This window comes from Ahaetulla prasina, chromosome 1 (assembly GCF_028640845.1).
Source record: "Ahaetulla prasina isolate Xishuangbanna chromosome 1, ASM2864084v1, whole genome shotgun sequence".
Lineage (NCBI taxonomy): Eukaryota > Metazoa > Chordata > Lepidosauria > Squamata > Colubridae > Ahaetulla > Ahaetulla prasina.
The window spans coordinates 256,449,697-256,461,703 of NC_080539.1; the positions used below are offsets into that span (position 1 = coordinate 256,449,697).

A 12,007-nucleotide genomic window follows, 5' to 3' on the forward strand; every position below is an offset into this window, starting at 1 on the left:
GCAGGATGTCATGAATAAGAAAACCAAGACTCTTTGCAAAGGAGAAGGAGCGAGCGAAGCATCCCTTTCAGAGACATTTGCCAGCTCTCCCGTAAGGTCAGTGCACAAAAGAGATTTTTCCTTTAGCGCTTAGTTTTCTTCTTCTTCCCACTCAAGGCAAAGTTATTCTAGGGAGAAGAAGCCATTCAAATCCCTCAAGAGTCAATGGCTCTGTCCTTTATCAGCAGAGGTGATCAAACTGCACTCCACAGGCTACGGCAGACTTGTGGCTGTGGCTTCTTCTTTCTTCTAGCCCCTGAAGCCCCCAATTAGCTTCTGAAAACTTGAGGATGTGATACAATTATACAATTCTGCTACACACACACACCTCCCCCGTGTTGCTCAAATGATGCAGAAAATTACATTACCCGGACAGAGAATAAATTAGAAGACTGTCTAATTTGACCCTTATTCTGAGACCTTGTTCTCCATATTCTAAACACTTTACGCTGTACTTGTTTTCTGAGAGGGCACCAAGTCTGTATCTGTGGCTGTTAAGTGAAAAACATTTGAAGATTTTCACTGAGCATTTTAGAAAAGTTAAGAAATGAAACTGCATAAGGACTAGAATGGTTGCAATAGGTAAGAGTAAGAAAAGCCTCCTTCCCCGGAATTAGGAAGTGTCTTTTCTGTACTGAGAGAATTGACTCTTCCACATCATGTTGCAAGTTTTGAGGAGTTTAAAGGAAGAAGTTGCTTCTCAACAAAGGACGAACTAATAAGGCAGGCAAATTATTGACTTGTCTGCAATCAGCTTGAAGCTAACTGCACCGCAGTTATCAAGTGGACATTCACCAAACAGAACAACAAACAAATGCAAGTCACACAGAAAGAAAGTGAAAAGAGCAAAGAAACTTACAGGAAAGATTTCATATCCAAGCCTCGGTTCCGAATCTGCCCCACCATATGATCCCAGCTCCCAGGGTTGGAGCGGCTACGGCCACCAGCTGTCCTCTGCTTGGAGCCAGCGGAGGTCCCTTGCCGTGACTGCCCACTCCGACAGCCCCGAGGGTTGCCAGTGGCTGAGGAGGAGCTGGTGTGGGACTGCAGGTGACCCAGGCTCTGGCTGGTGGTGGGCTGGCTGTGGCTGGGGTTCTGATGCTGGCTGAGTGGCTGTTGGAGGCTTTGCTGGCGCAAGAGGGTGCGCGGGCGCTGGCATTTCGGGTCTCCTGCTGAGGTGGGGATATACTCAAGGGTAGTGGCTGTGGACATGGTGGAATCCTCAAAACTTACGGAGGTGGAGGGCGAGGAAAAGGAGAAAAAGGAGAAGAAGGTAAAGGGGCAAAATTGGAGGAAGGAAAAGCAGAGTGTTAAAGAGAAGATGCCCCAGCACAGCATTCTCTCAGCCAGGCATGGTTGGAAGCGACAGACTGTCCTTGGGAGCTGTGCCTCTAATTCTGAATCTTTGGCAGCGTAGGTCCCCTGCCTTGTGGCCATTTTGTACCCTTCCATGACCACAAGATCCTTTCCAATCTTGGGGTTCAGCATGAGAGTGCTCACAAGCCACTTCTCCTTTTCCTTCTCCCAAGCTTGTAAGGACAGTCAGAATGCCAATCCTCATTTCAAAATTAATTAGTCTGCTTTCTGAAGGCAAATTCCCTGGTGCCTGTGCTGGGTTGCTTGTGACATGTGACACATTCCAAAATTGCTTTCCCTATTGGCTCTCTCTGAAGCTGTTCCTTGAAATGGTGGCAATATTCAGAACTGTCACACATCCTGCTCTGTTCCTCCCCCCCCCACAGTGAAGTTGCAGCCCCATCTTTCTCTTGAGTAGGTGTAGCACTGTCCTCCAGAGCACATCATAATATTCTTAGGTAATTCCATTATTAATGGTGTCTATCCTCTTTACTCTCAGCTTTATATGCTTTTGAGAACTGCCTGAGAACCAGAAACACACATTCTACAGCCTGTTGAAGTTGCAGTGAAAGCCCCAGGAACCTATCTATAGACAGCGACCTAAGGCAAGGGTATTTTGGATTATTACAGGAGTGTTGGATTTAATGTTTGCTGTTCTTGAACGCTGTCCTATTTCCTCTTTGAGCAAGGAAACTGAGGCAACAGCGTGAGGGAAGAACTAGCTTTGCTGCTAGCAACTCTGTTTCTTCAAGCTTCTATCACTGCCAAAGAGTTGCTATAATTAAGAGAAGACAAGATGTGTTAGCAGAAGTTCCACCATTTGTTTCCTATTTATGACTGACACTCTTCGGTGGTTACTTTCCCCCTGCTCCCATCTGAGCTTAATTTTGGTCAGCTACGGAAAAAGAAGCCAAGGAAAAGGTTCTGTAGAACTATGAGTATGTATCTATAGGTGTTTCTTTTTAGCAGAGTTAATGAAGAGGAGAGTCAACTAACTGATTTTGCCCTAGCTCTTTGAAATGGACTTTGTTTACTTCTTGACTGTTTGGCAAGGACCGGAGCTTAACACCACAGGTTTCTTGCCATCACATCTTGTTCATCCTCCTAAAGCAACTCAGAAGCACATCATAAAGCAGAAAAATCTGGGCTTAAGCTTTCCTCTTAACTCTTGATAGTACGGGAACAAATGGCCCATTGTCTCTTGTCTGGTGTGGCTCTACCTGACCGGATGACACTTGCAATTTTTGATCATAGGGCTATCTCTATGGATTCAGACAAATTGCAGCCTCCCCACTCCCCTTATGGCCCTTAGTGGATTTGATTTGGAGGTCATTTCGCATCTCACAAAGTGATACATTTTTGTGCAATACTGAGCGTATACTCAGTGAAGAATATCTGCAGCCAAGAACAGCTTCTCAATGAGTGCATCTGCATGATATACACGTCTTTAAGCAAATATCTTAAGAGGCAGGTCTGTTTTGAAAAACGTAATGCTTGGAGTGTCCATTAGGAGTCTAACTACACGTAATATACACACATATCTCTATAGAGCGTGTGAGAGAGGCCCAGGAGTATTTGTATGAGCAAGAATGACCATTTCAGAAAAGGAAACTGGGAGTCCAAAAGCAGGGGGAGTGTAAAAGGTCTGCCTTTTAAAAACACTAGGAACCTGGATGAGCCCCACCTTAAAATACCCTGTATGCGTTGTCAACTGTATTTTCAAAAGAAGGCTTTTCTAAAGTCATGAAACTAAAATGGTACTGAGACCCTTCTAATAGGTGTCTGCTCTATGTATGAGCATTTTCTTGAGCCGTCAGCCCCTCCCAACTCATAAGCCAGCTACCTATACAACAGTCTCTAAATTTCAGAGTGCAGTAACTCTAGCATGTTGTAATGTTCTCGTCATAGCAGTTCCAGAGGGCCAATACAAAAATGTCCCATATGATCTGAGATTGTGGCCCCGTGGAAAAGGGGTGATTGAAACCACAACTCCATGTCCTGTTATATTGTACCCTCTATGAGGATTCATGGAATCATAATTCCGTACCTGGTAAAATATCTGAGAATTCTGATCTCTTTTATTACTATCGGATCAGTGTAGGATCCAGCTTCTTTGAGTGTAGCTAAATTCTACTATATTATCTATAAAATTGGGCAGGCTTTGCCTGCCCATTGATGAGCTCACCACTAACTGTAATATAGTATTATATTTTGCTTTGTTCTATTTATTTTAATGTTTTAATTCTGGTCTGTGACTGTAATACAGGTAGTCCTCAACTTGTAACAGTTCATTTAATGACCGTTCAAAATTAAAAGAGAACTGAAAAAAGTGACTTATGACAGTTTTTCATAGCTACGCTCTTTGCAACGCTCTTTGCACATGATCATGTGATCAAAATTCAGATACTTGGCAACTGGTTCATATTTATGACTTTTGTTGTGTTCCAAGGTCATGTGATCCCCTTTTGTGACCTTCTGACAAGCAAAGCCAATGGATAAGCCAGATTCACTTAACAACTGGGCTACTAACTTATTAACTGCAGTGATTCACTGAACAATTGAACCAAGAAAGGTCAAAAAATGGAGCGAAACTCACTGAACAAATGTCTCACTTAACAGAAACGTTGCGCTCAATTGTGGTCGTAAGTCGAGGACTACCTGTAAAAGATTGATTGATTGACTCTAATAGATGCATCTGCACATAACGTGTAGTTAGTTGCCTAGTTGGGAAAAAACCCAGGAGGGATAGGAGGGAAAAATATAAGATGGCCACACACCTGTAGATGTGAGAGAACTCGTGTAGGTATGATCTGTAGTCAGTGAAGCACAGGACAGAACATATAGCTTGAAAGACAATACAATAAGTACAGAAAGCTGTCACAACTAACCACACAGGACAAGCCATTGAGTAACACAGTGCACAACATAGCTACCCATACAGCCAACAACAAGAGAAAAACAGGCATGGTTGATCATAATGACATAAGACAACGCAGAAGGAAACATGCAGGGATTAGAAGGAATTCATGATCAAGGCTCTTCATTTACTATGCGGCTGCCCTTGCATATTTTGCTAGGAATTAAATATTCTGTGCAAGTTTTAAATTATTGAGAATATCGGAAGAATGGTGGGGGGCTGGGGTGAGGATGTCACCTCATATCAAATAACTTCATCATTTCCATTGACTTGCCAGGGGCTCAGACAGGTTTCTTCCTCCAGCCCTACCTGCAGGGCTGAATATGGGAAGGTCTATATACAACGCTATCTTATACATCTATTCTTGCCTCAAATACTACATTCTTTTTTTCAAAAGCTCCAATATCGAGATCAAGGGCAGATTGCAAGGACCATTCATCTACATCATTTATTTGAAACACAGAATATGTTTCCATTTAGCTTCTTTAAAAAAATAATACCATCTTTCCCTGAAAATAAGACCCTGTCTTATTTTTTTGAACCCTGAAATAAGCACTTGGTCTTATTGCCATGCACTCAAAAGCCCAATTGGGCTTATTATCAGGGGATGTCTTATTTTGGGGGAAACAGGATAATACTTGAACTCCATTTATAAACAACCATGCTTGCAAGTAAACTGAAAACTGGACTTTTGAACAGGCCAAAAAGAAGTATGGAAAATGCACGACCAAATGTGAAGCAGAAGAATAGGACGGGGTGGTTGAATAAGTAAACTGGCGAAATTATTCCGATTAGGAAAGATACTTTTGGGTCCAGTATTCCCCGAAAGGCATGGCTAGCCATTTGTCTGAGTATCTCACAAAGGCAGCCAATCACTGATACAGGAAGATGAACATGGGAAAGCAGAGAGGAGCACAGTCAGCTGATCACCCACCAGTCTTATTGCTCCTAACATTTTTTCTAGAGCAGCCAGATGAGATAAGTCAGGGGTCTGCAAACTTGGCTCTTTTAAGACTTGTGGACTTCAACTCCCAACATTTCTCAGCCAGCTGGCTGAGAAACTCTGGGAGTTGAAGTCCACAAGTCTTAAAAGAGCCAAGTTTGCAGACCCCTGAGGTAAGTAGTCACAAAATAGTCATATGTCACTTGTGTAAAAAATAAAGCCAAACCAGTTCTTAAGTATAGCTAAGAATATTCAGATCAGTTGGGATCTAGCATATTTTGCCTGCTGCTGACCCTGGCTTGAAACCATCTTTACTCAAAGGGAAGACATAACAAAATAATGGTTGACTTTTTATAGGGTGAAGATGTGAAGATAGATAGATAGATAGATAGATAGATAGATAGATAGATAGATAGATAGAGGCAGAGAGAGAGAGAGAAAGAAGAACTGTGAAAACCTGTGTAAGAAATGAGTCACATCTCTCTCCATTTCCTATTTTGGTCCAGGTTTTAAGTACTTCTGCTTATGTACTGGCCGCCTCTAGCTTAACCTCCTCCTGCTTTGGCAAAGGCAGAAATCAGCCTTTCTCCTCCCTGCTTGCTCCACATGTAGTGACCTCATTTCTGTTTTTTCTTTTTTATCAAATCCTAAATTAGTTCTGCCTCTCAGTCATAGGAAACTAAAATTGGCTCCCCTGGGCTGGGAGTAAGTAGAACACATGCATTTCTATCAAGGTAATGATGGGTGGGAAGAAGCCCCAGTGCTCTAAGTTCTGTACCTGCCACACCTGGCCCTCTGACATATATACAGATACCTCTGATGGCTCCCCTCCAGTTTCTATCACAAGGCCACTGTGCAAGCAGACAGACAGAAGGACTATTTCAGCCAGACAGACAAAGCACAATAGCACTCAGTCACAAAAACGCACATGCCCGATACAGAGACAAGAGTCTTCATTAGGAGGGATATATATATCCATATATATATATATCCGGTTGATTTACGCCACAGAAAATGCTATATGATCAAAAACCCTCTACGTCTGGGACTAAATGTCTGGAAAAATATGAATATGCTGCTTACATATTCATTTACACCTTGGATAAATACTCTCTTCCCCAAATATTCATTTATATTTTTGGCATGATAATAAATGATGACAGAATAGAGGGAACCTGTTTTGTTTTGTTTTTTTGCTTTGAAATAGTCCTGGAAGGTATCACAAATCCAATGGTTTTAAAAGACATAATCTAAGAAAGTAAATTGAGCTGCGTGTACATTCTGGGTAGCTGTAAGACCAGCAATTGATGGCACCGGTAGACTTCAGAGTGAATGATTCTGTGAGTACATACATCTCTTAGGACAAATCTTTGCTTCCCGTTATGGGGATGATAGGATGATTCCTATTCTACCATAGGAATAAGAAATCTTCCAACTTAATCTAATCAATCCACTTCTGATAGCGATATGTATTTCTGCTAATATTATTCTGTTTAGATACCATGATCTTGCAGTTGAGAATAGAGTGGGAAAACAGCATTACAAAACAACTTCCCTCACACATTTCTGTATTCATTAACCTATATAAAGCCATATCTTGGAAGACCTAGAGATCAGAAGAGCTGCCCAAGGGGATTCCTTACAATTCCAAAATGATCCCAGAGCACACGTTGTTTAAGTTAAGCAGATCACTGCTTTGAGAGGAAACCACAGAGATCCTGTATTGATCATGCTGAATTCCATGAATTCCATCAAAGAGTTGGTCACATATGCTTAAAAACTCTAAAAGAAAGTTTCCAAAATGTTGGAAATGAAAAAAGATCCAGCGTGAGGAACCTTTTGCTGAAACTGGAATTTAGAGACACTAGTCTGATAACGGGTCTGGTGGAGAGGACAGACAGTAGAGCAAGATTTACTGGGTCACTGACAGATGTGTTGGACTCCATGGATCCTGAGAAAACCCATAATGTAATTGTGCAAGTCACAGAAGCAGCAAGGTGAGCTTGGCTATGGTGTCAATGGCAGCTCAGTCAGCTCTGATGTCTCCAAGCTTACAAGCCCTTAATACTGATTTAGCAAAGCACATTTCATTCTCAGTGGGCTAATGAAATATAATCATTTTGAAAGTAACGATTGGCAGCCTAGAAATATCCATGATAAAATCATTATCCTATTACTTCATACAGCATGAGATTTGTATGCTGTTTCCATCAAAGCAGCACATGCTGATATGGAAACTGCCTTTGCCCCAGGATGTGGCTTTGTCTCAGGGGTGGGAACTGCATAGCATAAGATATATCAAAGCTCTTTCATCATGTGCAACTTTCTCCATGTATAACTATTAGTAATTTGCACTTCAGGTTTTCATGGGCTTCTGAGGAAAAGATTCTGGAGTGGGCATCCCACTCTAGCAAGACTGCTAGTTCTCCTTTCTACTAGCTTGATCTTTCTTCTTGGACCCAATCCGTATTGTCACACATAGAGTAAGTGGAGGCTGTTGCTCTTGTCTCCCTTTCCCTAATCAGAGCACGTGAACCAGCAAAGGCAATAAGAGTAGGAGTAGAGTCTGGCAATACCAAAATTGCTTGTAAGATGTTGATCACCAAAAAGTGTCTGGTAAATACAAGTTATCTTAATGATTCCATAAAAGAATCCTTACTAAGAGAAAGTTGGCCATTAGGGTTTAGGTTTATATTTAACACTAGAATTTAACCAGACTCAGCTTCCATTGTTTCTTTCTTCCTTGTCAGATGCTTTTTAAAAAAAAAAAATGATGAAAATAAGGAAGCAAATGCAATAAATAATGGATAACTGAGAGACTTTCCAGTCCCTCAATTTTTCCCCAGTTTAGTTACCAGAAATTTATTTAACATCAAATGTACAACCCCTATTTCAGGTCATCAGTCTTTGGCCTGTGACTAAGAACATAATGCGATAATAGATTTCGCAGAAAAATTCCTTAGAGGGAGTTCCTTAGGGAATATCTGATACAAAAAGTGCTTTACCAGTCAGTTGTTCCTTCCCTTCTACAACAGCTCACCAGTTTTGAGATATTGCAACGTGATTCTCTTGCAAAAGAGTAAACAATGAAAGCTGGATTCAAGCTAGATTTAGAAATTGATGGATTACATGAACACTTTTTTTTTTTTTACTCAAGGTACTGAATGATTTTGTAACTGCAGAAGGATGGGAATAAATCATACTCTAGAATTATGTTGCGGCTCACAGTATATTTACTCTAAAGGACCCAGCAATGTAGCTATTGATGAAAAAGCTGCTGTCTATCGAAAGACTTTTAGATTGACCCAACCAGAGACCAGCTTTTACATGCTCATATATGTGCAATCTATCTCAAAGCATTAAAAAGTCAAAAAGCTCTTCTCCCAAGTCTTTTAACAACCGTTGTTGTTGTTGTTTTTTGGGAAGGACACAACCACCTGCCTCAAGATTTATTTATCCCCACCACCCTATGATCGTTCTGTTATAGTGTCATTATGACAGCCCTTATATTTTTCAGTGCTTGTCTGGACTTCAGCAGAAAGATCATTATGGAACTTGGACATGTTTATCTTCCATGCTCCTAGCTGCAATGCCTCTGGGGCCAGCAGGCCAGGTCACGCCAGGCCTGGGATGCACTCTCACTCACTTGGATAAGCTGAGTTTCCCTGCTGCTAGGTGGCTCTGCACCATTTGCCATCGGCCTCTCCCCGCCTTCCCAATGCTGGGCTCGCTGTGGGCAGACACGCTGCTCTTCATGCCGTCCTCTCGGAGCTGCTGCCTCTCTCCGTGGCATCCTTCTCGCTCTCCTGCCAACCCAGCTGTGGCTGAGGCAGCCAACTTTGCACCTGACAGCAATGAGCCACTATGGTATGTCAGGAAAGAGAGGTGGCAGGTGACAATGAGAAGGAGGTCACATGAAGAAGAGGAGAACAGATAGAAAGAGAGAGAGAGAGAGAACGAGAAAAGAGAGACAGACAAGGGACAGACAGACAGACAGAGAGAAAGAGAGAGATCAGCACTGCAAAAGAAAGGGCCCAGGAGAGCCTTTGTCCCAGTCAAAGGCAGCAGGCAGCCCTGGCCTGTGAAGTTATGATTGCAGCCAAAGTTAATTCCATAGACAACGAAGGGTTGAACAATGGATAAGACCGTTAGGAGAGGCACTGTGCAGGCGAAGGGAGAAAAAAAAGCAATGTTAGTGAGAGAGCTTACCACTACCATCACCACCACCACACAGTGCAGATGCAGAGAATACGCTGAGTGGGTGACCAAAACGGGCAACCCCATCCTGTGCTGCAGAAAAGGAGTGGGTGGGTGAGGGAGAGGAGAGCCAAAGGAACCAGGGTACAGGGAGGGAAGGTGCTGACCTTTCTCAGTGAGTTGCTAGGCAGTGGTTCTCAAACCACTGGAAGCACCACAATAAGCCTAGCAAGGGAAAAGCCTGGGCTAAGACCTTCAGTAAAAAGAGGAATGCAATGGCTTATGAAGTGGAGTTAAGGGTTTAAGTTGCTATCCAGTGCCAACCCTTTCAGTTGGCTGAAATCATAATGGATTTATTAGGTCCAAACCCACCTTTTAAATCGGCTGTATGATTGACTGTTTCAAACTTTAATGAGTCAATTATTTAAACTGGTTTCAACAAACCTACCAGCACAATGTTTTTCCATTTCACTGGGACCAAAATTTGAGCCCCAGGTAATAGGAGAGTTCCTGGAGTAATGGAAACACAAGTCTGGTATTCCAAGGGTACCAGCCAGTAGTTGTGAACCACTGAAAGAGCAGGATAGAAAGAGAAGGGAGGAGGGGTTGCTCGTCTCCATGGCCATATGTCCATGGGGAGGGAGTAGAGTGCAGGGGAGGGGAAGAAGAGGAGGGGGAAGAGGAAAGCAGGGAGGGGTAGGTGGGAAAGAGGTGTGCATATACTCACTATGTATGATCAAATCAGTTAAAGAGAGACTCACTTGAGGGAAAGTCGTGGATCACCATATGGGGCGTAAGGTGATATGTTTAGTATAAACTCCTTGGGAGGGTAGGAACTCCATTTCTGCTGCACTGTGTTGTCATTGTTATTCCAAAAGTCTCTGTCTAGATCACTAGATCAGCCGGTGAGAGGGGAGAAAAAAAAACAAAGGGAAATACAAGAGAGAGAATCTAAATTCCTGCAAGGGGAGGAAGGAGAAAAAAAAATAACCCAAATGAAAGACAGCAAGGTTAGTGTTGACTTCTCCTCCTGTGGAAGGTAAAGCTCTGTGCCTTATACCCATATGTCCACACAAACACACATACACACTCAGGTGATATATAGGTAAGGCAAAGCTGGAAAAAGATAGGAGCAGGCATTTCCAGAGCTGATGGCAAGGGAGAACGAGAAAAAGAGAGAGGGATTCGTGTTAAAGAAACCTCTGTTAAATGACTCTAAGACTGTTTCCTCAGGACTCTACCTTGTCTCTTACCTGTACTCTTCCTTTTGGGGGACAGGATTTTTGCCTTTCTGTATTTTTTTCCATCCAAAGTGGGTAGTGTGGAAAACAAAGCAGTATCTTGGACAATAACTTTTTATAAAATAGTGGGAACATTAGCTAGAACTATTGCTGTTGTGCAGAGAAAGAATCTTCTCCGGTTTCCTGTGCAGAATTTGTGCAACAAACTAGAGAAAAGCACCTCTTTGCCCAATTAGCAAAGATCCTTGAGAATAAGTTAATTGGCAAAGCCCATGAGATAATTTCCAAAAGAAATTAAGAAAGAAATGTTTCATCAGATGTGTAACAAAGTGATGGTGGGAAAACAGCATCAAGGTTATGGAGAAATCTTAGCCAATGCTCAATTGTCATACTGAATCTAGGATCACTTCCACAAATGGACTTTGCAGCAGCTGAATCTGTCTTGAGCTTAATTGATTTATGATAATAGTTGTATTCCAGATCCAGGTTATTTGCATGTAAATTAAAGCCAAGCTAGTATTTTTTTTTTTACCTTGGACTGCTAGAGTTTTGCATTGACTCCATTCTTCTATTGGCATTCTTCTATTCTCTTTTCTCAACCATTCTCCTGGCTCATGTCTCTAATAGCCTTCAAATAAGTTCAGAACCTTCAGTGCTGCTCTTGGCCATTTTCAGTTGATAAGCACAAACACAACTGTGAGTTGGCTTCAAATTGTTTTTGAAGGAATGGGGAGGGGCAATAGTGGTCCCCTGAACAGAAAAAAAAAATCTTAATTGAAGCAAGAGGCTGGCTTGGAATGTTCTTCCTATCCTTGTCATTATAGCTTTGGAACATGGGAAGTGATAAAACTTTAGGTCCTTGTCCTCAAGAAGAGGCTTACTCAGCCTTGGGGACATGGCATTTCCTTGTGTAGATCTTCTGCTCAGCTGTGCAGAAGGAGAAGAAGATCTCCTTCTGCAGAAGGAGGGTGATCTGCCTCGGGCTGGAGTTTGTGGGCTCACAGTGCTTGCTAAGTAGGTTATATCACCCGTTCTGTAAACAGCTAGAGCCTAACCAACTATCTCCTCCTGAATTTAAGAGTGCCTCCAATGGCAATTGAGTCACAACATATGAGATTTCACAATAGCTTTTGAAGTCAAGCGGTTGTCTAACAAATTTATTAGAGACATCAAAGGTTCCTTGCAGGCTATCTGCTTGCATCCACTTCTCTTACCAGTCACCTAGCATCCTTGCCATTTGCAGGAATTAAAAGCCTTTCGGTGGCTTCTTGAGACATGTATAGAGGGAAGATGAAAAGCTTGCTAGAAAGGACA

At 42.3% G+C, this 12,007-nt stretch overlaps 1 protein-coding gene across 3 annotated transcripts in view; it reads right to left on the minus strand.

Annotated features, from left to right (window-relative positions):
* The window catches only part of SYT7 (synaptotagmin 7), a 275,578-nt gene that overhangs the window by 64,286 nt on the left and 199,285 nt on the right, over positions 1-12,007 (minus strand). The window contains exons 4-6 of one of the 3 annotated variants that reach the window (XM_058155467.1): positions 10,214-10,345; positions 8,902-9,117; positions 899-1,267 (exon numbers count right to left, since the gene is read on the minus strand). The exons of 1 other annotated variant lie outside the window; for it this stretch is intronic. In XM_058155467.1, coding sequence (XP_058011450.1) covers positions 899-1,267; positions 8,902-9,117; positions 10,214-10,345 — 717 coding nt within the window. The remainder of the gene's footprint in view (positions 1-898; positions 1,268-8,901; positions 9,118-10,213; positions 10,346-12,007) is intronic. One more of the 3 variants, XM_058155451.1, reaches the window with a different exon arrangement.